At 40.1% G+C, this 27514-nt stretch overlaps 1 protein-coding gene across 12 annotated transcripts in view; it reads right to left on the bottom strand.

Annotated features, from left to right (window-relative positions):
• The window catches only part of tsc2 (TSC complex subunit 2), a 121339-nt gene that overhangs the window by 45886 nt on the left and 47939 nt on the right, over positions 1-27514 (bottom strand). For all 12 annotated transcript variants that reach the window (XM_069906491.1, XM_069906492.1, XM_069906490.1 and 9 more), the window contains 14 exons: positions 26521-26664; positions 23688-23825; positions 23033-23136; positions 20480-20561; positions 19901-20056; positions 18011-18130; positions 15555-15677; positions 14779-14885; positions 12905-13040; positions 11501-11623; positions 10147-10281; positions 8761-8950; positions 8039-8132; positions 377-479 (listed from right to left, as the gene is read on the bottom strand). In XM_069906491.1, coding sequence (XP_069762592.1) covers positions 377-479; positions 8039-8132; positions 8761-8950; positions 10147-10281; positions 11501-11623; positions 12905-13040; positions 14779-14885; positions 15555-15677; positions 18011-18130; positions 19901-20056; positions 20480-20561; positions 23033-23136; positions 23688-23825; positions 26521-26664 — 1755 coding nt within the window. The remainder of the gene's footprint in view (positions 1-376; positions 480-8038; positions 8133-8760; positions 8951-10146; positions 10282-11500; positions 11624-12904; positions 13041-14778; positions 14886-15554; positions 15678-18010; positions 18131-19900; positions 20057-20479; positions 20562-23032; positions 23137-23687; positions 23826-26520; positions 26665-27514) is intronic.

The following is a 27514-nucleotide window of genomic DNA, read 5'->3' as shown; positions in this document are numbered from 1 at the left end:
TTATTGGTCTTGTCGCTCATTGAATGCATGTGAAACAAGATATGCAGAATTGATCTCTTGTTGATAATGTATATCCAAGTGAAGCAATATACATATTCTATAAATAGAAAATGCTGGAAATGCTTAGGTCAGGAAGAGAAATAGAGCTAATGTTAAACCGTTTCTCTCTCCACATATGCAGAGCTACCTGCTGAGTATTTCCACAACTTCCTGCTTCCATTTAAAAGTTTCAACATCTTCAATTTTTGGATTTTCAACGTATGCCTTCCAATGTGAACAGTGACATGTGAATGTACTGAATTACATGTTTGCAACTTTCACAAAGCACATCTTTCAGGAGAAAGGGAAACAACCAACCTAGAAATAAGAAACTTACTTTTGTAATGTATCGCACAAAGTCTTTCCTGAACACAAGTCGACATCGAATGAACCACATGGCGATGACGTGATGTGCTAGGGACACTATATACTGGTTGAATCTAAGGAAACAAAGCAGAACAAAAACAACAAAATATCATTTTAAACATAAATTTTTTTTTAATTATTTTAAGAGTGCATTCATTGTTCAGATGGCAAAAACTACCTTGATACTCCATGAAAACAAGTCAAATAACAAATCCAAGATCATTTTTGGCAATTAATAAACATGCAAGTACTTAAAACAATTGATCATGAAATGTACCATTAGCTGCAAGAATGCCTTCTCTCAGAATGTGGGCGTCAAAACATGGCCAAGATTTATTGGTCACAATAGCCATCAAATGGAGAGATTCAACAGTAAAACACGAAAATCTGAAGACACCGTCGTTAAAGTAAAAACACAATGCTGGAGAAACTCAGTAGGACAAACCGTGTCCTTTATACAGCAAAGATATATAACCAATGTTTTGAGCTTGAGCCCTTCATTAAGGTATGGAAAAATGTCAGCAGGCATCCGAGCAAAAGAGTAGGGGGAATGGGGTGGTCGCAAGGCTGGAGATGATATGTGGAGAAGGGAGGGAGGGGACAGAATCGAGCAAGGGGAAGAGGGATGGCTACGTGAATAGAGAGGGGAGGGGAAGAAAAGAACTGGAAGGGGAAGAGAAAGGGGGGGGGGGGAAAGGGAAGAGGAGGGGAGAGCAGGTTAGCAAAAGAAATGTTAATGAGAGCACCCAGATGGAAAGTCAGGTGTTGTTCCTCCAATTTACAGAATAGTACATAAGGCCATGGACAGACATGTGAGTATGGGAGTGTGGCACAGAATTAAAATGATAGGCTACTAAAAGATGGAGCAAAGGTGCTCAGCTAAGTGATCTCCCAATCTGCATTCACTCTCTCCAACCTAGAGAAGGCCACAAAGGGAGCACTGGATGCAATAAATCGATCCTGCAGATACAGAAATGAACTGTTGCTTCATTTGAAAGGCCTGAGGCCTGTTTTGAGGCCCTGGACTATAATGAGGGACAAGGTGTGGCACTTCCTGCTGCCATAGGGGAAGGTGCCGGGGGCGGGGGGGGGGCAGGGTAATTGGTGGGGAGAGATGAGTTCATGAGGGAGTCATGGAGGGATTGGTCCCTATGGAAGGCAGAGAGGGGAGGAGAGGGGAAGATGTGTGTGGTAGTGGGATCCTGTTGTAAGTGCTGTAAATTCCAGAGGATCATGTATTGAATGCAGAGGCTTGTGGGGTGATAGGTGAGGATAAGGGGAATTCTGTGTTTGTTGCAACTGGGGGCCAGGGCAGATGAGTAGGAAATGGAGATGTGGGTGAGGGCTGAGTTGATGGTGGTAGAGGAGAAGCCATGTTTGTGGAAGAAGGCAGACATTTCAGATGATCTGGACTGGAAGACCTCATCTTGGGAAGAGTGAGAGATTCAGCAAATGGTTTCAGAGGGCAGCGATGTGCTAAGCACACATCATGTCATACGTAATACAGAATGACAGATTTTGTAAAAAGGCATTTATGAATTGTGGGTTTATATGGCAATCTGGTAGATACATGCTCACTATTAGCTTTTTACTACCGAGCTGACCAGCTGCATCATGGCCTGGTATTAGGGTACCATTGTCTAAGAGTGGAAAGCCCTGCCAAAGGTAGTGGACGCAGTCCAGTACTAGTACATCACAGGCAAAACTCTTCCCGCCAATATAGATAATCTACATGGAATGGTGGCGTCTGTGAGCAGCACCAATCATTTAGGATCCACACCATCCAGGACATTCTCTGTTCTCGCTGCTGCCATCTGGAAAGAGGTTCAGGTGCCACAAAACTCATACCACCAGGTTCAGGAACAGTTGTTACCCCTCCACAATTAGACTCCTAAACAACAAACGCAGACTCATTTAACGTCTCTTACTGTACACATTATTTATTACCAAATATTTTATTCCTGTATTGCACAATTTCCTTACATTTCTTTCGCTGTTTAAATTTCTCTCTTTTGCATATGTATCTTTTCTTGAGTACGATTTTTTTGCACTACCAATAACATTGAAATTTTGCTTGGCCCGCAGAAAATAAAAATCTTAAGATTGTATGTTATGGTATGCATGTTTTATTTTCTTTGGCTTGGCTTCGCGGACGAAGATTTATGGAGGGGTAAAGTCCACGTCAGCTGCAGTCTCGTTTGTGGCTGACAAGTCCGATGAGGGACAGGCAGACACGGTTGCAGTGGTTGCAAGGGAAAATTGGTTGGTTGGGGTTGGGTGTTGGGTTTTTCCTCCTTTGTCTTTTGACAGTGAGGTGGACTCTGCGGTCTTCTTCAAAGGAGGTTGCTGCCCACCAAACTGTGAGGCGCCAAGATGCACGGTTTGAGGCGATATCAGCCCACTGGCGGTGGTCAATGTGGCAGGCACCAAGAGCTTTCTTTAGGCAGTCCTTTTACCTCTTCTTTGGTGCACCTCTGTCTCGGTGGCCAGTGGAGAGCTCGCCATAGAACACGATCTTGGGAAGGCGATGGTCCTCCATTCTGGAGACGTGACCTACCCAGCGCAGTTTGATCTTCAGCAGCGTGGATTCGATGCTGTCGGCCTCTGCCATCTCGAGTACTTCGATGTTGGAGATGAAGTCGCTCCAATGAATGTTGAGGATGGAGCGGAGACGATGCCGCTTTAGTTGCCCATTCAGAGCCAGCTCTTCAGCGCTTGACGACCTGTTTTGCGGAAACTGCCAAAATGTTTGGCCTGGAAGTCAGCCTGAAGAAAACTGAGGTCCTCCATCAGCCAGCTCCCCACCATGACTACCAGCCCCCCCACATCTCCATCGGGCACACAAAACTCAAAACGGTCAACCAGTTTACCTATCTCGGCTGCACCATTTCATCGGATGCAAGGATCGACAACGAGATAGACAACATACTCGCCAAGGCAAATAGCGCCTTTGGAAGACTACACAGAGTCTGGAAAAGCAACCAACTGAAAAACCATACAGAGCCGTTGTCATACCCACACTCCTGTTCGGCTCCGAATCATGGGTCCTGCTTCCATGGTATTTCTAAATAAGTAAGAGTTTGACCCAGCAATTATAAAGATGGAAACAGTGGTGTTTCCATGCTTCTGCCACCCTCCTCAACAGTAGAATTAAATGGAAACTTGCTGCATTGCATTTTGTTGGTGGACACCAAACATGCAAGGTCGTGGATGGGGCAATAATCAACTAGCTTGATTTTCGTATCACACTTCAGCACAGAAACAGGCTGCTTCGGCCCTTCTAGTCTGTACCAAACTTTTCTTTGCCACATCCCACTGACCGGCAACCAGTCCATAACGCTTCATACCTCTCCAATCCATGTACCTGTCCAAATTCTTCTTAAATGTTAAAATTGAGCCCAGATTCACAACCCCTAAAATTTTCCCCTTTCACTCTTAACCCATGTCCTCTGGTTTATATCTCATCTAACCTCAATGGAAAAAGCCTATCTACATTTACACTGTCTATCCCCTCAATTTTAAAAACTTCTATCAAATCTCCCCTCATTCTTCTACACTCCAGGGAATAAAGTCCTAATCTGTTCAACCTTTCCTGTAACTTAGTTCCTAAAGTCTGGGCAACATCCTAGTACCGGTATGTGTTCTCTGCACTCTTTCTAGCTTATTGATATTTTTCCTGTGGTTAGGTGACCAAAACTGCACACAATGCTCCAAATTTGGCCTCACCAATGTCTTATACAACTTTACCATAACATCCCAACTCCTATACTCAATACTCTGATTTATGAAGACCAATATATACAATCCCATCCACCTGTGACGTCAATTGTGTATCTGTATTCCCAGGTCCCTCTGTTCTACCGTACTCCTCAATGCCCGACCATTCATCATGTATGTCCTTTCTTCATTTGTCCTTCCAAAATGCAACACCTCACACTTGTCTACATTAAATTCCTTCTGCCAGTTTTCAGCCCAACTTTTTTCAGCTGGTCCAGATCCCTCTACAAACCTTTTTTGCTGTCCATTCAGAAATCTGATGGCGGGGGGCGTGGCAAGATGGCGTAGGAAACAGACGTGTCTTCCAGACCTCTCCTGACTCTGATTTATTGTTTTGTCTTTAAGTGCCCATTAAAGTTCTTTTAAAAGTTTATAAATAATAAGGTGTTGGATTAGTGCCTAATGGTTTATATGCAAAAAAAAAGGTAAAAGAAAACATCAACAAACTGTTAAAAAACTACATTTTCCAAAATTGTCTGAGCCTACTTGTTTACAAGAAGCCAGGACTCAGCGTAGAATGGATCCAGAGGAAGATGTACAGAGTTCGGCATTGAAACTCCGTTTTAAGCCGGTGAGGCTCTCTGAAGGTCGCACTCAACAGCTTTCAGAACAAAGGGCTGGACGGGTGCCAGTATTTCACACAACGGCCACTGTGAGTGCTGTTACTGAGACTTTGACAGTTGAATCAGCTGGGGCGCCACCAGCTGGAGAGTTAAAGAGCTGTCATTCGACTGCTACAGTGGTGGCGCTGCAAAATGCATCTTCAATTACAACGGTTTTTCCAGACATCGATTCAGTGAAGATGATTAAAGAGATTTGGCTTAAAGATAACCCTGATCTTCAGTCTCCTGGCATTGCTGGGGGGACTTTGAGAGGGATTTTTATACGAAGTCAAACTGCTAGAAAAGATACTAAATTAAGGGAAGGGACAGAAGATCCCGTGGTCTCTAAGGAACAGCAAGACCCCATTATGCCTGAATCTACTTCTGTTGAAATGTCTGTTAAGGATCTTGAAGATAAGATATATTCTGTATCGAGTCACTTAGCTAATTTTGTGAACCTGTGTATTTCCAAGATTAATGCGATGGCGGAAGTCATTAATGGAGCTTTTAAGCTTGAAACCATTGAAAGATTTGAAATATGTGATCAAGGTTTAGTCAATGCACAGGATCAACTGCAAGATGAAAATAGAATAATTGAAACATTGCAGATCCAAAATAAAAATTTAGCAAAAAAGGTTGATTATTTGGAGAATCAATCTAGACGGAACAACGTGAAAATTGTTGGTTTGCCAGAAGGCATAGAAGGACCAGATCCAAGAAAATTTTTTACTGAATGGATTCCACGAGTGTTAGGACAGGATAAATTCCCTGAAGGTTTAATACTGGAACGTGCTTATAGAGTTTTAAGAAGAAAATCTTTTTCAGGACAGAATCCAAGATCTGTTTTGATCCGTTGTTTAAACTATTGTGACAGAGAGACAATTTTACATACGGCTATTAGAAATGCCCAGCAAAATAGATCTCCTTTGATGGTTCAGAATAATCCTGTTTTCTTCTATCAAGACTTGAGTCAAGAAATTATGTTTCAACGACACGAATTTAATTCTGTGAAAGAACGGTTGTGGAAAAAAAGACATAAAGCAACATTCAGGTATTCTGCAGTACTGAAGATTTTTTAGGATGGAAATTAGCCAAAGTTCTTTGACAATCCTAAAGAGGTTATGGACTTTGCTCAGTCTCTACCAATCATGAAGTTTCAGGAACAATGTAGTCCTTCAAGGTCTCCAAAGAGAGCAGAGATGTAAGGTGGGATCCAGATTTTTAAAAGAAATGGAAGCAATGGTGACCGAAGTGGTAACGTTGATTTAAAAAAATTAATTCTTTTATCTTTTTTTTTTGAGAAGAGTTTAAATAGTTTAAATAATGATGATAGTTTAATGAAATGGGAGTTGGGAGAGGGAACTGGGTGGGCACTATTTTCCAGAAGTCATCAGCTACCTGTGAGTTATCTCACACCCAATATTTTGGGGGAGTTACCGCTTTGGGCGGTTTAAACAGGAGGAGGTAGTTGTGACCTCCGACCTGTTTTTTTTTCTTTTTAAATTTTGGGTTAACAAGTGAAGGTTTTTTTTTAATTATTTTTTTTAAAATAAATATTTTTTTTTTAACTCTTTGTTTTCTGATTGTAATTGAGAGGGAATTAGGAGGTTTTTTTCTCTCCTTTTTTTCTCTTTTTTTGGGTTTTTTTTCTCTTTTTTCTTTCTTTTTTAAGAGGATGATGTCACAGAAGATAATAAGTCAAAAATTGAGGATGTTGAATTAGATGAAGAGAAAGATGAGGGGAAAGGAGATAAGAAGAAAAAGAAGAAAATTAAGTACAAATACATTGAGGGAGAAGAGTTTAATAAAATTAAGTTAATTTCGATAGAGAATTTTGAAGATGTTATAAATGAAGAATATGGAGAATTTTATAAGAGTTTGAACTTTTTTTTCTTTTTTATCTTTTTTATATAAGGGGAGGGGAAGGGAATAAAAAGTTTATCTGATTGTTTTTCTAAGGGATGTTTTTGTTCTCTCGATGAATTATAAAGGGAACTTGGTATTAATGGAAATTCTGTATTTATGTATTATTAATTATGATTTTTTTGTATAACAGATATGTGGTTGATAGATGATTTTAATATTTGAACTTAGTTTTAAAGTGGATTTCATTTGTTAAATGCATGTATTATGTTTGATTGAAATATATGCTTAAGGGTATTATTTTAGTATTGATATTTTTTTTGTTGTTAGTAATTTTTTTTGTTGTTAAGTTTTATCCTTTTTTTTGTAAGTGGGTTTTTTTCTATTTTATTTACAACATTGTTAATTAATTCTTCACTCTTTATTTTGGGGGGAGGGTTGGACTAATTTTAAATTAGATGATTAATGTTGTGCTATAATTATTGGGGGGGTTAATTTGTGTAGTTTAATGATGTAGTATTCTAATTTTTATTATCTTATTTTTTATTATTTCTTTAAATGTAATTTTTATTTTATTCATGTCATAAAATTTTAAAAAAAGTTTAAAAGAAAGAAATCTGATGGCGGAGAAGCAGCTGTTTTTGTAACAGTGGGTGTTCGTCTTCAGGCTCCTGAACCTCCTTCCTGATGGTAGCAGTGTGAAGAGGGCATGGCCTAGGGGTCCTTGAAGTTAGAGGCTGCTTTCTTGAGATAATGTCTTTTGGAGATGTCCTTAATGGAGTGAAGACTAATACCCATGATGGCACTGGCCAAGTTCACAATTCTTTGTAGACTTTTCTTGCCCTGTGTATTGGGATCTCTATACAGAGTTTTGTGATGTAACCAGTCAGAATGCTCTCCTATAAAAATCTGCATGTCTTTGATGACCTACCAAATCTCCTCAAACTCCAATTGAAATATAGCCACTGGCAATCCTTCTTCATGATTGCATCAACATGATGGCCCAAGGACAGATCTTAGGAGATATTGAAGGTGAATTGTGATGGTGCAGATTGTAATGCTGGAAGTAATCTTTCTGTACAATGCAAATGTTACCCACCTCTCATCAAACCCAATAACCAGACCTTGATACATTTGGAAATGGGCTCCTTCATTCACCAGAAGTTACAAATAGATCCAAAGACTGAAGACAGCGAACTTCTCCAGTCCTCTCCTTATGGTGGACGGTCATGAAGAAGTGGGTGAATATTAATTTAACCAAATTACGCCTCAAAATATTCTTGTAATAATATATATAGGGCCTGATACATATTTGGAAAAGCTACAAACAATACAACATTTTTTAAAAACTTTAACCTAGTTTTAAAATAAAAATGGAAGAAAATACTCACTTGAAAGGGTTGGTGTAAGGTAACGAAATGGCAAAAACACTGACGTACTGTTCTGCCACAAAGTTGGCATAGAGAGGAGGAAGTCTCACCAAGGCTGCAAGAGAACGTATACTTTAACTCTCCTGTTAGCATGGTATTCTTAGACCAGCATATTTTTACTCGGTCTCTCAGTTCAAGCGAACTTGGCGATCGGTTACCAATAAAAGCACTCAACAGAAGAGAGGTGAAGGACATTATGATCTGTTGCCCAGCACTAAAAATGAAATTTCAGGTTGACTGCAAGTGCCTGGAGAAATAGAGCAGGCTTAGCTTTGTCCCCTTTCCCAATCTCAACAGTTTGAAGCAGAGTCGACAAATTGCAAGTCACAGTACCTCTGAACAATAGTTCATTTCACATTTGCTGATGTGATCACAGTGTGAAAGCTCCAGGAACTTTAATTCACAGGAACTCCCACTCACTCACATTCCTTACAGAGTGCCTTGGAGTAGGTTTCTGCCCATCCTCAACACAGAATTTCCCCAAGAGCTTTCAGCAGGAGAATGAGAACCAATGTCGGACACATGCTGATACAGTTCTCAAGGGACACACTTACTCTTAAGGGGACAAGGAACCTGCTACGCAGAAACGTGTACAACTGCAGCAATCAACAGGCCTGCATTCTAAAACAACATTCTTGTTCAAGTCATACCAATGATCTGCTAAAACAACCAAACAGCCTTACTCGACAAGAACTCCAACATGGGAATGGCCATGGTCAGCGTTGCAGAGATGTGTGTCAGTTTGAGAATGATGCCCGGAAGCAGTTTAACCATGATATCTGGCATCTCAATGATGCACATGGTCAATGTCACCACACACTGCTTGGCGCAACGATAGATCAGCCCAGTATCAAGGCAGTGAACAAATTCACGCTAAGCAAAATACAAAATAAAAGTTTGTTATTTCTTTTTTAAGAACTGCATGATTAAGCATTCATAAGGACGTAACAAAAACAAATTCAGATACAGCACATTTCTGATTATCCGAAAACCTCTTCACTGAAAATCTGTTATCTGAAAAAGATTCGGTGACAACATGACGTCACAGGTTGAAAAGAAATTTCACCCGATACGTTCATGTGGGGTTCTGGCACGCTGTTAGCCCCAGTTTTGTAACGACGGAGCTGCTCAAAGCTAGCCGGGAAGACAGATGATGCCAGCTCAGAGAAGCAGGCTGGAATCTCGAGTCATCAGTGAGTGATTGGAAGAAGTCGGCATGTAAGGCAGCGCAAGGGGAGATTGTCCTCATTTCAGGTAACCCTCTCTCTCTCTCCATGTCTTCTTTACCTGCCACTGTACTTGGTTCTCCACTGTCCCAATGTCATTAAGGAGAGCAGCTTGCTGGGCAGGAACGGGGACCTCTGGCTCCCGGGCAGGAGCGGGGATGTCGGTGGGGAGGTGTCAGGGATTGGCAACAGCAGCAGGAGCAGGTACCTCAGGCTCTCGGGCAGAAGTGAGAACAGCTGAGGGGAGGTGTTGGGGATCGGCGTCGGCCGATACAAGTATTCAACTGAGGCTACTGGGTGGCTTAAAGCCATTTCTCGGTTATCCGAAAAATCAGGTTAACTGAAAAGCATCCAGTCCCAAACATTTCAGATAATCGGAAACAATCTGTGCTAGCAATCTGCAAAAAAAAAAAAAAAAAAAAAAGGTGGATGTGCTCAGCAGAAAATACTTTCAGGTCAATAACCCTTCATCAGAATTAAAATTTAACCGATGCATTCTACATCTAATTAGTTAATTCAAAACAGAATTGCATCAGATTTCAGAGTGGAAGACTTACTAATTTACAATTTTTTGTATCCTATAGCAGCTAGTTACACAAGGAAATCTCAAAACTATTTAAGTTGCAGAATAATTGTTCTGCAAACTTGGAGAAATTTTACTTTTTGGGTTTACCTGTTCACCTGTTTGATGAACCAAGTTCCAGACACAAATGCATCAACAGTGCATTCCTTACAAACATCTCTATTGTTTTCCACATCCCTTCTCCACTTGTCTCTACCTGGCCAAAAGGAAATCCTCTGCAGTGCAGACAGATGGTGAACCACAGTTGCAGTGTTATCTACCTGTTTAGTCTGGTCCAAGTAAACATAGTAGGAGGTAATGACGGTCAGTACTGGAACCACCACCAACTGGATATCAGTGCGAGAGAAACCCTCGGGCGTATTCCGCAGTCGTTCTGCTAATTGACGGTCAGTAACCTTGAAAGAAAGAGCAGAAATTATTCTAGGGAGTTGGCTTCCAATTTGATTATCTTTTAAAACAAAAAATTGCACTGATTAGTCATCCAAAGGCCTGGTCCAATACACCACAGCTGCACAATTGGCTACTCATGAATTAAGAGACCTGTCAAAGCGAGCTAGCCTCCCCGAGCCCTGTGCACATGGCCAAAGGTGGCATGTAACAAACATGCTGCAGAGGTTGTTGATCAATAATATCTGCCTCTGTAGAGTCCTAGCAGGAGATGGAACATTCACTTTTTAAAAAATTGCATAATATAGCCAACTGAACTGTCTTTAAGGTTCAGTGATCATGAATCAGTTTCACATCCCTCAATAGTTCAGGTGATGGGTCATAAAACAGTTTGCTCAGGCATTGTGCTTTTACTTCAATCATTGTGCCTGCAGACTTGTGTCTTTTACTTCCGGTGATTTGTATTTTAGTTGCCAAGAAGCTACTTTAAAGGTAGAAGCCCAAATTCCTCTGATCCTGGATTGCTCAACATCATCTCATTTGTAATTACTGAAGAGCAATTCATCCATACAAGGGAAAAGTTTGGCCAGACAGTTCTGCACTATCCATAGTTACAATCATCTAATTAGCAAGATTCCAAACTTCATCTGCATTTCAGTGCTGAGCTGATCCTTGATTTAACAGAAATGGCAATAGCAACCCCGAAAAAGTATGAAATAAGATAGAGACTCACGAATAGTTCCTACTGATAATCACAAACCAATAACCCCTGCAGGAGAAGAATAGACTTTAATGCACTATAAGATGGAGAAACAGAATTGGGCCATTCAGCCCATCAAGTCTCCTCCACCATTCAAAACATGGTTGACCGAGTTTTCCCCTCTCAACCGCATTCACGTACCTCCCCTCCAAATGTACCCAAAGACTTGGCCTCCACAGCCGTCTTTGGCAACAAATTCCACAGAATCACCACCCTCTCGCTGAAGAAATTTCTCATCTCTGTTTTAAAGGGACAACTTCTTAATCAGAGGCTGTGCCCTCCTGATCCTCGACTCTCCCACGACTGGAAACATCTTGTCCACTCTACTCTTTCTTATAACTAAAAAGCCATTACAGGCCACCATGGACCATGCACAAAAAATGGCAAGGAGGCAACAATAACACTCGTCAAACCCTTCAAGTACCAAAAAGCAGGCATTGTATAGGCAGGGTTATTTTTAAAGTTACCATGGCACAGAGAGCAGAGCAGAGTTGGTCAATGCTGCAGGGAGAGGTCAGTATCAATCCCTTGTACTTGAGCAGTTCTGGTAGCTTATCCAATACTGGTTTCAACACCTTCCAGTCTACCTCCTTTCCAGTGAAGAAGAGCATGCAATGAATGAGAGAGAGATATATTACTACTCATTAGGCATATCCACACACGTACATTTAGATCATCTATTTGATTTGGTTCTCCCAACCTCAAAGTTAGCACAAAGGTCCACGAGACAGCAAGTTCAGTCACCAAGTAGTTTAGTCGAGGTTGAAAGAAGTGGTTTCTTTGCCAAGAGGGTTGATAACCATTAGACATGGTGCTTAATCACACAAACTAGTATTTACCAAACACAGCTAGTTGTTATATAATTTCTAATAACTTGCAACTTTATAAAGGGAATCTGATAAATAGCAGGGGTCATGATTGGTTAAGATGGAAAAGCTAGGGGTATTGGAAACCAGACCTGGAGTGTGGAAATCAGCTTGCACATCAAACTAAGACCTGCTCACAGTCAAAATGAACTGTCACAAATACAGCAAATCCCTAACATGCTATTCACATGCACTAATTCAAGCTGGGCCAACACAGTACAGCACGAATCATTGCCAACTCCTTGTCTGCCTTACAGCAGGCAGAAGGCAATTTCATGTTTACATGGCACAAGGGAATCTTGAATGATGTACTGGGACAAGATGAAGAGCATTCGAGTTTATCCCGCCCCAACACATCATTCAATGAATGGGATAAGAATGTAAACCTGAAGTGTGGTAGAGTGCAGCAGGTCTAATCTACCCATCTCTTCAAACATTGAGAAGTCCACAGAGTCAAAATCAGAACTTATTGTTGTGAACATGTCACGAAATTCATTACTTTACGGCAGCATCACAGGGCAAACATTTATATAAACCACCTTACAAAATAAATAAAAACAGTGCAAGAAAAAGTCAAAGTGAGGCAGTGCTTGTGGTTCATTGTTCACTCGGGAATCTGATGGCAGATGAAAAGAAGCTGTCCTTGTGCCGCTGAGTGCTCGTCTTCAAGCTCCCATACCTTCCTTCCCCCCCCCCGCCCCTCCGATGGTAGCAGAGTGAAGAGGGTATGGCCTGGGTGGTGGGAGTCCTTGTGAACCAGTGGACGGGAAGCTTCTGTTCAAGGATAAAGAAACTTCAGCCACGTTCTACAAAAGGTCCAATCCCCTCAGCCTAACATTTCAAGAAAAATGCCACATGGACATTTTGTGACTGAAGGAGTCCATATCCCCTCTGTGGTTCATGCAGAAGTGTGGGGAGTGAGAGAACCAGCTCGAGATTAAATAGACCAAGGGGAAAAACCCCTGTTACTTCAATCATTTCTATTTTGGTTTGGAATCTACTCACTCGCTCAAGGCATTGGAGAATTGCATTAAAAGCCAGCGAGAATGATAAATAACCCAGTCTAACGGTGGCACCCTGAGCTGTTGCTGGGCTTCCTGCTGGTGGAGAGACTGTACCTTGCCCTTTCTTCTCAGAATCACTGCAACAAAATAAATGCATAGAAGGAATATGAAATACGACAAAATGCACTTTGTATCCCCCAAATCGTAGAGGACTGATCAAGTCAAGCACCAATTGCAAGACAAGTCTTTTGTACATTATACAAAACTAATACTGTAGGACCATACCTTTGTGATTAAACAATCTACTGGAGGGGTTCAGAGGGAGTTTTTAAAAAATGGTCAACGGTTAACTGCTCTGCTAACCGCAGGTTGCACAGTTAGCTACAACACTTTCACAGTACCAGCAATTGTATTTCAAATCCCAATCTGTCTGTAAGGAGTTTGTAAATTTTCCTCTGAGTGCTCCAGTTTCCTCCCACCGTTCAAAATGTACCGGGAGTTGTAGATCAATTGGGCGGCATGGGCTTGGGGGCCGAAAGGGCCTGTTACCGTGCTCTATGTCTAAATATTTTTTTAATTAAAATGTTATTTTTTTTAAAAAGTGGTGGTGGTGGGGGAGGAAGACGAGTCCAACAGAGTGGAGTCAGTAATTAGATGGCTGCAAGCGCTAGAATCTGACAGATGATGATCATGGACAGCCGTTCTCATTCTTTATTCGGCTATGGTCCCCTTCAAGTTTTTTTGTTTCTTCTGTACTTCTCTCCTTCCAATAACATTAAAAAAATGTGTTAAGAAAACAAGGCTTTTACTTAAATGTGCTCTGGACCTCCCCACCCCCTACTCCCAAAACCCAGGGGAACTGTAGGGCCCCTGTTGAGAATAGCTGGTCTGGAGACCAAATAGAACCCAAGATGAGGAGGGGTTGGGAGGAGAGAGCAGAATCTAATGGAGAAATGGAGTGGAAGGGGACAGAACCAAAGAGGAGAAAGGGAATGAGAATGGGTGGGGGTCTAGGAAAGGGCACTGTGTCTAATCTCATTTAATTTCTTATGGGCAAAGCTTAAATGAAAAATGCTATCAAGGCCCATCTCCAGAAAAGATTATTTGACATGCAGTAGAATTCTCTGCACAGGGAGATCTATTCAGTCCCATTTTCTGTCCACATCCCTGCAAATTGTTTTTCTCCCCAGTATCTATCCAATTCCTTTTTGAAAGCCCTGAATAACTCCACTCCTATTTGTAGTGTGGATTGTGGAGGGTCATGTGACCTCTTTGGCTGGGCCTTAGTTGGAAGTCACCTCACCTGCTAATCAAGGATCCTTTCAGGTCATGTAAACGAGTCCTGCAATGAATAAAAATCAGGACATGCAGTCCCTGTCCCCCTTCTGTCCAAACCATCTCTGAAGTCCAGGCTGCAGGCAGCTCCAGAGGGCCATTTGCAATGGGCCTATGCCAGATCCTGAGCAATAGGGACACTGGCCTTATTTCTCAGTATACCATGCCTGTGGATGGTGGGTGCTGAACAAGTTAAACCCTTGTTTCTTGGTATACTGTGTCTGTGTGTTCCCTTTTTTAAATTCCCCTGTGCATAAATAAAGGCGACTGTTTATTAATAACACATGTCCAGCCTTGATTCTCTTTGAATCCATCAAACCTAATGTGAACACAACACTATTGCCTTTCCAGGCCACCAGCACGCCATACAAAGAAAACCCTTGATGGCAAATCTGAGAAATGTCAAATTCAGTCAAGAACAAAGATAAAGCAGGTAGATATGGGACTGAAACAACTTCAAACAGTGGCACAACAGTGCCCCACCCTACTCCTAAGTATGAACATCAGTGCTACTGATCTGACTGAAGGGCAACTGCTCACCTGCTTCCACAGAGACAATAGGGGCTGAATCTCACTATCTTGTCCTTGTTTGGCACTCCAATGCGAAAGAGAGAGTCTGCTCGAAGGTGCAGAATGAAGTTAAATACCTGCAGATAAAAAAAGTTAGCAAAAAAAAACATTAGTTATCAAAATTAGAAACAGGAGTCAATGCAAAGCAATGATAGCATTCAGTTTTCAAATGCAACACAACCCCAATGACCAGCTATTTCAGAAGGTGAAACAGTGATGCTAATTTAATCATCCTCAGTACAGGTGCCAGACAGGATTATCTGACAGTCAACATCAAGTTGGGAGTTAATTATAAACATCTCGGATTGTAGAGTTATTAAAGAGTGCATAGTCAGATGATGCACCGAAACAAGCACATTCCAAGAAGTGTCAGCTTCTTCTATTTTGTCTGGTGCCTATCTGACAACATTTTTTCATTTCCCTAAATAGAAGTTGTCCAACTTTTTAAAATCAAATCCTTCAGGATAACACTTTGATGACATAGAGAGCAGGTTTACAGAGGCCAAACTAAAGTTTGAAGAGAAAGATAGCCTTCAAAGTTAAATAAGAAACTCTGCAGATGCCGAAGTCAAGGGCAATATTCAAATGTGAAGAAACTCGGCAGGTCTCACAGCATGCAGAGGAAACTGACCATAGAAACAATATGGATTTTTTTTTTAAATTTTGTTCACAGACTTATAAAAACCTGCAATAGAGTATGAATGTTAAGTTTGTTGCATAAATAATTGAGTGACACATCTACCCACCTTTAGGCGGATACTGCTGGCAATAGCCGACGTATACATTTGCTGGTAATGAGATTGTATATGGCTTATCAGAAGTTCATAAACGCGACAGGCGTGGCTGGCAGGCAAGCTGTACAATTTGGTCTGGAAAGCAAAATAGTGTTGCATGAGTTTTGCTGAAGTACAAGGCTGCAAGAACACAATGCCTGAGATGGTCACTTTTCAGTGGAAATGCGAAACGTCTACCAGCGGACAAAACAGAACAGCGTAGGAACAGGTGCTGCGGCCTATAATGTCGGTGCTGAACTCAAATTGCCTAGTAATCTCTTCTGCCTGCACGTGAACCAGACCATTTAACTTTTTGCATATTCATGTCAAACTTCTTTGGCTTGGCTTCGCGGACGAAGATTTATGGAGGGGGTAAATGTCCACGTCAGCTGCAGGCTCGTTTGGGGCTGACAAGTCCGATGCGGGACAGGCAGCGGTTGCAGGGGAAAATTGGTGGGTTGGGGTTGGTTGTTGGGTTTTTCCTCTAACCTAGAATCCACCTGAACACCTCTATCCCTGGCAGTCTGTCCCAGGCAATTAGCACTCTGGAAAAGAAAAATTGTCCACACATTCCTCCTTTAACCTTTTTCTCTCCTGAAGTGTGTGTCCTCTCTTATTTGGTGCTTTCACCCTTGGGAAAAATAAATTCACACCGTCCACCCCATCTATAAACTTCCAACAGGTTCCAGAGACATAATAGAGCTCCCACAATCAGGAAGGGGCAACATGACTTCACACTTCACATGCACTAAATCAAATCAGTGATCAGATTGTTGGTTGCATTTTCTAGCTGTGCATGAATAATTATCTGCTGCATTTCCACATCACATCAACAACAACACTTCCAAGTATTTAATTTTCAGACAAGTTCTTGGAGATATCTGGATGACAATTTTATGGGATGCAGGAAAGAGAAACAGCATATTTAGTAATGGACATCAAATGCCACTCAGATTTAGTACCGAGGTTACATAAACCTTACTAATGGCCGTTTGAACTGATCCTTTTTACTTTCGTGGGAAAAGTCGTCAAATTCAGTGGAATATTTTAATAAAGTTTGTTTTCAAAAGTATTAACAGAAATAAAAATTATACTCTGAATACTGTCCAGTAGCTGGGCTGGCAGGCATTATTCTGTGATAGCAAGTAGAATTTTTTTTACCCTTTTAAAATTTAGTCATGAAATGCAAATCTGCTGCGATGACCAGTATTCCTTTCCTTCGATGTGAGTGGCTCGTGGAGACACTTCAGATGTTAGTGTAGATTCAGCTAATTTCCTGCTGTTAAATAGGAGCTAAACTAGACAAGGGTAACAAGACTAGCAAATCAGTTGGGTTTTTAAATGAGAATCTGAGAATCTATTACTTGGATGACTCTTTCATGTCATTTGAACAATTATCCATGAAATATGATTTACCTAGATCTCATTTCTTCCGATATTTGCAGATTAGGAGTTTCTTAGTTTCGACTTTACCCTCTTTTCCCAATCGGGAGACTACGATTGTTTTAGAGGATATACTATATTCAAAATTCCCTCCAAAAGGTGTGATATCTAAATTATATAATATAATTACAAAAATAAATTCTGGGACTTTTGGAAAGTTTAAAAATGATTGGGAAAGAGAACTCAACTCATTATGGATATCAGATGTTATTCTGAAATTTACACTTGGTTTAAAATTTGAGCTTTTGTGGAGAGTTTTACGTCTGTCACGCTCTCTGTCTGTCTGTGTGTGTGTGTGTGTGTGTGTGTGTGTGTGTGTGTGTGTGTGTGTGTGTGTGTGTGTGTGTGTGTGTGTGTGTGATATATATATGTAATTTTAAATTGTACATTTAAATATTATTTTTTTAATTTAAATTTATAAATAAGGCCCAGTAACATGCCCTTTCAGCTCTCAAGCCCATCCCCCCAAATACACCAATTCACCTATAACCCACGTGCGTTCTGAAGAGATGGAGGAAACCCACGCAGGGAGAATGTACAAACTCCTTACAAACAGCGCCGAATTCAAACTCAGGCTGATGGGACTGTAATAGCGTTGCCTTAATCATGACGGTACAGGTGGCACCCATATACGAGACTGTTATGTGCTTTGCATTGTGGTCCGGAGAAACACTGTTTCGTCTGGTTGTACATGTACAATCAGAATATTAAAAATGTGAACTTGAACTCCAGTTATTAAAAGGATACAAGTTAATAAAAGGATACATCTTAAACTAAATTATGTCAGTTTCAATCTCACTGATTCAAAACAAGACAGTGGCGCAGCCATAATTGCTTCCACAAAGAATGGTTGTGTGTTCTTTATAAACCATGTTAAAACTATTTGTCATAGATTTGTTCATTAATTTAAAAGTAAGGCAGGCTTCAAGCCCACCATTCACCATAATAAGCTCTCATGGAATCAAGTACATGATATAATGGTTAACCTGCAGAATTTCTAGAAGACCCAAAACTGCTGTCTTCACATCCTCCAGCAGAGAATCATATAAAAAATTGCTTTCCACAGCTTCCACAGCAGAAGGATCACTAAGTGGCCGACTGATAACCTTTGAAAATAATACATTTCATTACTGATTACATGCAATGACAATGTATAATTTTATATTCAATATTCTAGAGATATCTCGCTACAGTCACAATACCATAATGCAATAAATTTAAAAATAATATTGGCCAAATTAATTAACATGCTTGATGAATTTCAGTGTAAATTAGAAAGCTGTGTAAATACAACTGCCTCAAGGATCAATCTTAACAATGAAATACAAGGTGAGTGTGTGGTAACAATTTGCAAGCAGAAATTCACCTTACATTCTTTATACTTTGTATCTCTACTCCAACACCATTAGATTTATGAACATAGTTTGGTTGAATCTACTTTCAGGTTTGGTAACGCTAACCCTACATTTAAAAAAAAATTATTTGCTGGACAAGTTAGCTTGCCTGGATAGCTTAAAAAACAAAGCTTTCACTGTTTATCGGTAGATACAACAATAAACTTTTCAATTAGTTTTTTTTTTAACTCAACTCTTTTCCAATATTATGAAAACTATCCTTGTTACTTTAACAGCTAACTCACAAGTCTTGCTTTAATTCAAATATCAACCACTATTTCTAAAAACAAATTCACATGTAACAGGCAAAATAACAAGTGAAAATCAAATGTGCATTAAATTTGCCCTGTCCAATAATTTGGAACATGATTTTACACTGAAATAATTTCAGGTTTGTCAGGAATAGCTAAGATTGTCCAAGCTCTCAATGCTTTTGAAAAGACAATGGAAACTGCTTTGCTGAAGGACTTCGCAAGAAGGTGTTAATTGGACATGCTGTGGAGCAATGGATTATTGTTTTGGAAAGCAACAGATGAATGGACTTGGAAGATTGGTCTGTTGCCGCAGTCTGTCTGAGTGCAGTTGGCTGTTCTAAGAGGGTCATGTGGTTTTCTGAGAGAGAGAATTCAGTTCTACGGTTCAGCAGCAGCAGCTGGGACTGGAACAGGACAAGCTGGAAAACTTGTGGAAAAAAAAAACATTTTGAAGATGGGTTGTGAGTTCTTAGTTCAGCCTGTTTAAAGTCCTTGTGGTCCATACAAGAGGAGATGGTTGACTGTATGTTTCACCTGAAATAAGGGTAACAGCAAAGGAACTCTGTGGTGACCTGAAAGAAAGAGGTTGTGGGACAGGTTTCTTCGGCAAGACACTGAAATGGTTGATCAGAAGGAATCAGTTGTGTGTATCCAACGAGCAACAAATCTCTCTCTGAAAACCAACAAGAACCTTCCTGAGCAATAACCATTTCCCTTTCACGCACCAAAGTCTGGTGAAGATTCAAAAATGTGACCGGTGAAGTAAGAAGTGAGATTGGACTGTGAATCAAAGAACTTTTCTGAACTTATACACACATTACATACGCATGCACTTAGAATTAGATGGGGGTTAAGTTGTGTTGTTAATAGTAATAATTTAAAGTTTGATCCTGCTTTTATGTTTAAAGAAAATTAAAAGTAACTTCTGTTTAAGAAACCATTGTCTTGGTGAATTTCTATTGATGCTGGGTTTTGGGGTCCTCTGGGCCTATCACAATATTCATTGCATTTAGTCACCAGAGACATTCGGTGTCTCTGAATCGACTCTCTTGCTTCTCTTTCTCTTGTAGTTGGAGGCAGTGGACAATGCTAGTGACACCTCTTGTGTGCCTTTAAGGCAGGAAAAATTCAAATAATTTTAATATTGGTACATGACAATGTTAAATTTCATTGGAATGTCACTGACCAAATGTCATCTTTCAGCATTGTGTGCCTATAGCTCCAATACCTTTTCTATGATGTCTAAGAGACTGTTAAATTGAGGAGTGTTGCAGCCGACAGCCAGGTCCACTAGCAGCTGTGTGGCCAATCTCCGCACCATGGGGTCCTTGTCCTCTGCAATGTGCCCCAGCTGCGGGATCACCACAGCTTCGATGAGCTCCTCCTGGGAAAGGAACACTCGCTTTAAATTAGCAAAAACAATCACCTGTATACTGCCAACAAACTCTGCTACCAATATTCCTAAATAGTCTATCAAGCAAATTCAATTTACACTTGTCGCTCAAAGTTCCCCTTTGATTAATAACACTTTGGCTAATTAATGCAATGTAAAAACTTGTGATTACTGGGAAGCAACCTGCCCACAGGACTCCAGCCCTATATTAGGAGTAATTATCAATCTGCTCCAAGGTTTCCAACATTGGTATGAGAGGGAGCAGAGAGAATTTAGGCGTTTAAGCCATTAAATAGAGACTATTTTGCGAAGAACAGATTTCCCCATAACTGATATTCCCAAAGCCTATTTCAATGGGCTAAACACAACCACAGAGACTTCCTCGCAAAACTTGACTTCCAAGATTTCACTCACTTCGTACAATTGTCGATTAATGCTCAAAACAAATAACAAGACATCAAGCGCTTTCTTACGGATGGTGCTTCGACTTTCATTCCTTGGGGGTGGGGGGAGAGATAAGAAAAAGACAGTCATCAGTCATTGTAAATGCTCAGTATGCTTCATTTACAGAATGAATTTACATAGCTCTGTTGATACTAGTTAGGGGGGAGGGGAAAATAGAGGAATAACCAGTCCAACAAAAGGTACACTAGACAACAAAGATTTGCTTCCTGAACACTTTTGGGTGTATTTTATGGATTTTGGGCCTGCTGATCACGAATATCACCAAAAAAAATTCTTTCCACATACATTTTTTTTAAATGAAACAACCCATTTTTTGAGATTTCATGTCATATTTTTATGTCGACTAGTATACAGGTAGTCCCCAACCTACAACTTGTGCGTCTTAGATCCATCCGCACATATGACCGAATTTTTTTTTTAAATAAGAAAAAACGTAAAATTTGTGCGGTTTATATTCTATTTGACAAACTATAACAGGGATACAGGGCATTTAAGAGCCAAAATGTGCATACTTACTTTGTTAGCTGGCATCCCAGGGTCCATAGTCATCTCGATTCCTGTGTGCATGCACGATGGGTTTACGGATTAGAGCTCAGTTGGCACATACACGAGAGTTAAGGGCACGAATTCAATCTCATCAAGGTGCTTAACTCTCACACATGTACCAGACTAATATGCGAACCCACCATGCATGCACCAACTGAAGACTCGTGCATGTGCACAGGAATCGAGATGGTAGCGCCCAGCCTATGGACCCCGAGACATCAACTAACAAAACAAGTACACACATTTTGGCTCTTATGCCCTGTATCCCAGTTATAATTCGTTAAAGACAATATTTGATTTAAAAGTTTGCTTTAAGACTTCAGTACTTCGCGAGTGTGGGCAAAATTCTGACATGTACATTTCGAGTTGGTCCCAATTAGTCTGTAATGGCTACAAAGCAAGCTGTTTTGGTCAGTCCAAGCATGTCCGGGCATGCACTCAGTGCAGATGCTATGCAAATGTCATCTTAGGCTTGGGCTTAATTAGTCAGATATATGCAGCTATAAAAGCACCTCACATATACAGATGCATTGAACACACGTTGATGCACATGTTCTTCAGGCAATGGCATAGTGAGTGTACTTAACAATAGCATTTTGTTGTCTTCAGGAAGATTCACTACAGCAGAACTGTCTCATCAATGTTGCAATAGCTGCAATACAATCTGTTACTTTTGTGGCGAGTATATGCTTAAGTCTCAAAGACACAGCATGACTACACTTGTGAACAAAGCCTATGAGCTCTACTTAATACTGGAGAACAAGACAAAACCTGGGCTCCTCACATTTGTTGTGCAACATGTGCCATCAACCTGAGAGCCTGGCTCAGAGGTACATTATGCAATTAAAAATGTTAAATTCAATAAAAGTTAATTTAATGTTTTTCCAACTTTCTACATAAATTTGAAATTATCTTTGTGTTCATCTTGAACTTGTCTTTCATAATCCCCAATTTTTTTTTAGTTATAGAAGCAAACCTTTTGAAAAAAAGATGGTTGTGCAGTGTTTATAGGTCAATATATTGTGAAGAGAGACATGGGGCTGCTTGTACATGAATCACAGAAGGTTAGTTTGCAAGTGCAGCAGGTAACCAAGGCAGAAAATGGGGCGTTGCCCTTCATGGGTTGGAGTAACTGAATTTAGGAGCTGGAGGTGTTGCTGCAAACGTACAGGACATTGGGGAGGTTGCACCTGGAGTTCTGGGATCAGCTCTGGTCTCTTAATTTGCTAAATAGGCCAACTTCAGAGGCAGTGTACATGTTCACCCGATTGATTCCAGAAATGAGGGCACTGCCTAACGAGGAGAGATTGTGTACTCATTCACGTTTCGATGGATAGAAGCAAAAAAAACAACTATGAAAGGAACAGATGGAAGAAGGGCGGCTATTTCCATCCAGCAGGTGAGATTATAATTAAGACCAAGCTTCAAGGGAGTAGATTGAAGATATATGAGAAAGAACTGTTTAATCTAAAGAGAGTAATGGAACTTTCTGCCTAGTGAAGCAGTAGAGGCTGCATCATTTAACATGACAGATTTTTGATGAATAGACTGTACGATACAAGTAGGCCATTCAGCCCATCTAGTCAATTCCATCATAAGATGATCCGTTCTCCCACTCAGCCCAACTACCCTGCCTTTGCCCCATAACCTTTGATGCCCTGACTATTCAGACATGTATCAATCTCTGCCTTAATAGCACACAACAACCTGGGCTCCAAATTCCAGAGGTTCACCGCCCTCTGGCTAAAGTAATTCCTCCACATTAGTTTTAAATGGACACCCTTCAATCCTGAAGTTGTGCCCTCTTGCCCTAGAATATGGGAGTTAAGTGGTCCTTAATACAGGCAAATAAGTGGGGCAGAGTCCACAGACAGATCAGATGACCTACATCTGCCCCCATTCCTTATTTTCTAAAGAAAAATGCAATAACAGCACAGTAAATGAATGCACTCTTACTTGAAGAACTTATCCATTAGTTTCTGCAAATTCTGAATCCAGCAGTGCTTGGCAGGGTGAATGGACTCAGCCCAGTAGGACACTAGTGTAAGGACTGACATCTCCTTCAAACATTCAAGATAACATACAAAAATGGTCAAAGTGTGTACAGCAGCTTTTTTTAAAATTACAAGAGAAAGACAGCAATGCTCTTCCTTGTTCTATGCCGAAGACCTTGCATTACAGCATGGTAATGTAGCCATGCAACAAGAAGTATCTCGGCACTTGATCTCTCCATTCACTCCAGATGCCCAAAGTACATTCCAAATCATTTCAATGTGTGTTATAATATCGCCTCAACTGTGGACCAATGAATTATATTAAACTACAGTAAAACCTCTGCTATGGAGCACCTATGGAGATTGGTAGATGTCGGAAAAGTGAATTTTCCAGTTGCTTGAAATTGTGTGTTACTTGACTAGCGAATTAACAAGGAGCACCAATTTTAAACTTCCGGATTTTTTCCTGGTTACATGAGGTGGTTTAAATTCTGTATAACTGGGGTTTTACTGCTATTACAAAAACTAAAATTGAGAACTTGACAAATTTCAACTCTGCATTATACACCTCAGGAACAATTTTACAAATAGTGTCTGTAACAATTTTATAATCTTACCGGTCTTTTATTGGAACATTTTTCAATCAGTGCAAATAATCGCTCCTGAGGACCATGATAATCATCTTGTTCATACAACTCTTCAATTGTTGTTAGCAGCTTATGTACAATTGTTGACAGCTCATTACTACTCAGCATCTACAAGTGGAACCACTGAGATGATTAAAAGGGATGTTTAACCAACATTAACATGCATTTTAAAAAGGCATCTTATTTGAATTCACTCTAGCACAGGGGTGGCCAACTTTTTAATTTAGACATACAGCAGGCTAATAAGCCATTTCGGCCCTCGAGTACGTACTGGGGATATAGGTTAATTGGGTGCCATGGACTCGTGGGCCGATGTGTCCAAATTAAAAATTAAAAGCTTGGCCACCCTTGCTTGAGCACATTATAACAAGGTTTTTTTTTAAAAAAAAGAGGGGAAGATTGGATATAGACAGATTTGCAAGATTTCCTGAAGCACTTTAAACATTAGGAAATTTTTTTGTAAGAAAGCCAATTTATACACAGAAAGCTCTGACAAAAAGCCGTCTGAAAACACCCAGATAAGGTTTTAACTAAACTTGAAGCAGGAACAAGACATTTGGACAGACATCAGCATTCCCTGGAGAGACACAGGAGACTATGGGCACTGGAATCTGAAGCTGAACACAATCTTCTGAAGGAGCTTAGCAAATCAAGCAGCATCAGTGGGAGAAAAAACAATAGCTGAGTGGGCCAAAACCTTTTACTAAGACTGATTAAATGTAGTTTTTAAAAAAAACAGTGGAAAGTGGACAGGGTGGAACCAAGATTTCACATGGGATTGCTGAACAAGTTGAATGTGGAACATGATAGACAGAGGCAGCAGATTGGCAGGTGCCAGGGAAAGGGAAAAAATGAATAGGTCAGGTGGAGGAAGATGAGCCGTTCAGGGTGGAGTGGGTGATCAGGATTGGAAATGCATCTTTCCACCGATGAGAGTGGAGCATTGATTCCCATTCCGTGTTCAAGTCTCTGGAGTGGGATCCAAATGTAAAGTGTCCTCACTCAGAAGAGCTACAGGCAACAAACATTTTTGCAATTGGAACGGGATTTGTTGTTAAAGAGGAGGAAATCACAAATACAACTTAACAACAATCACCAAAACAAGAGGAGGAAGCAGATACATTTAAGATACTAGACCTCAGGAGAACAACTGAATTTTCCAAGAAAAACAGCTTTAAATGGAAATCAAATTCTAAAACCCAAGAAAGGACATGAGCTCATTATTAGTGGATTATTAGTCTGGGCCTCTGGCCTCTGAAATACTACACCAGAGGGAGATGCCAAATTACAGTACAATGTTGAAGGAAAGTACAGTACAAAACTTATAAACTCAAAAACCAGCAGTGGAGGTATTCTGACATTATACACATGTGCTTATGTATACACAGATACACCCAACCCACCCAAGGGTGCAAGTTTTAAAGTACAGGTAGTAGCCAAAATAATATAGCAGAGAATATTCCACGTTCTCAGTTAGTGTTTATCAACATTTTGATAATTCAAAAGCTGATAATGAAGAAACCACAATAACAATTCCATATTTGTCTAAGGAAGTAAAAGTTAATAAACTGTTGGGTAAGGGACATGTCCCTGGTTAACGAATCCCAAGAGAGTTTTAAGAAACATACTTGTATGGTGAAAGTTTGTTTGAGGTTCTGGAAAACTGGAAGTTTGTCTCTATAAATAGGATTCGTCCGCTATGAGGCAGATTCTCTTGGGATGAGACTAGCTGCTTGTTGCTGTAACAGAGTTCTAATGCTTTGCAAAGTGAATTAAAAAGTTTTTGCATGATGTTTGTGTTTGCTTGTCAAGCAACCTCAGGTCCACCCACCCACCATGGGGAAAGAACAATGGACTGAGATCAACAGGAAAGATATTTTAGAAATGCTGGTACAGGAAAGAGGAAAGAGCTCCTTGTCAATTCAAACATTTTTAAAGCTCTAACAAGCTGCTATCACTGAACCCTGGAATTTCAAATATACTTTGTCCTTTAGGAATAAACCTGTTACAATTTTAGGAATTTTATTCTGCCCCAATTTTTCGACGAGGAAATTTCCCACCAGTATAAAATTACACATTGCAGAGAAATAACAAATCTCAGTGGCCTGAAGAAAGTAGTCATTTTCACAGAATATTATTTGTGTTCAAAGAAACAACAAGCACACCTTGGATTTTAAAATAAGAACCTGGAAGACATGTCCAACACAATGACAAACTGAAGGAAATTTTATGAAGTAAGGATTGACACAGTCACTAACATAATTGGGCAAGATAGTTTTAGAAGCTAAGTTGTAGCCTTAACCATAGTCAAGGACACCAACAGTGGTTACTGACGCATTCTTCTTCATATTAGACAAAATTAAGATTTTTAAAGACGAAAATTGTAATAAAGGTCTTGTAGTTTTCACTGGAGAGTCAATGGCAGCTCTGTAAGAAATACTTCTTTATTTAATTTAAATTATTTTATTTAACATTTTTAAAGACCCAAATGGAAACTCGCTCCAGCCTGTTGGTCAAAAACCACTGGACTTTTATGTAATCCTATTTTCTATAACAACTCATTTGTGTCTCTGTATAAATATACAGGCTTGTAGAAGTAGATTTTAGAGTCAGATAGCAGTGGAGACTGCCACCAATTCTCCACGATACATCACGTGAGATAAAATCTGTGAAACAACACTCTAGGTCTCCAATCAGTTAATTTCATTGATAGAATTGGCGAAGTCAAGCAGGATCAGAAGAGGGGGGAAGCAATTTCTTTCACACAAACACTAAAATGTAAATGCATCGACTTCAAACCCACCTCAATTTGCTGAAGTAGCCTCTCAATAATATCCAATAGCTGTTCCCAAGTAACTATCTGTACCTCTTTTCCATACTTTTTGATCAATCGAGTGATGGACAGAACAATTTCATAAGACACCACAGCATTGGCACTCGTCATTGCCTGAAAAAAGGAATCCAGTTGCATTGGCCATTATTATAACTTTCAAATACAGCATAAACATCCATTTGCAAGCTGATCAGGTTCATATTAACTCAGTATGCATGAGGATGGTGACTAATTTGACTGTCGAATACCACTCAAGTTAGAGGTACATAATTATAGCATCTCTAAAATTGAATGAATTACTGACTCCTGGAAATACATTTTTAATTTAGCTTCAGGCCATACAGAGCATGTACAAGATATTCTTTAGATTTTTTCAATAAATTTAGAGTTTACACATGTCCAATATCATTGTAAATGCATCAAATATTAGCTGTTTTATACTTTCATGTTTAGTTACTATATTCAATGTGATTGAACAGTTTACTATTTAGTGTTAAGTGTTTTCACTGAGCATTGCACCAAAAACTCACCTGCAAATGATGGGCTGAATATTGACTGCAAATTGCTGAGCACTTCATATTGAGGGAACAATGCCAAAGATGGCATGAAACCAGGACAAAAAAAAACAAATGCTCATTAACAGCATTAGTTGTAAAGGTTAACAAGGAGGTAGAGCCACCCGTCATGTTTTTTGTGACTTTAAAATTGCCTCCCTCTTCGTACTTTAAAATTGCCTCCCTCTTCGTACTTTAAAATTGCCTCCCTCTTCGTACTTTAAAATTGCCTCCCTCTTCGTACTTTAAAATTGCCTCCCTCTTCGTACTTTAAAATTGCCTCCCTCTTCGTACTTTAAAATTGCCTCCCTCTTCGTACTTTAAAATTGCCTCCCTCTTCGTACTTTAAAATTGCCTCCCTCTTCGTACTTTAAAATTGCCTCCCTCTTCGTACTTTAAAATTGCCTCCC

The sequence above is a fragment of the Narcine bancroftii genome, chromosome 12, assembly GCF_036971445.1.
Source record: "Narcine bancroftii isolate sNarBan1 chromosome 12, sNarBan1.hap1, whole genome shotgun sequence".
NCBI classification, from domain to species: Eukaryota; Metazoa; Chordata; class Chondrichthyes; order Torpediniformes; family Narcinidae; genus Narcine; species Narcine bancroftii.
This window is presented reverse-complemented; position numbering and strand designations above follow the sequence as displayed.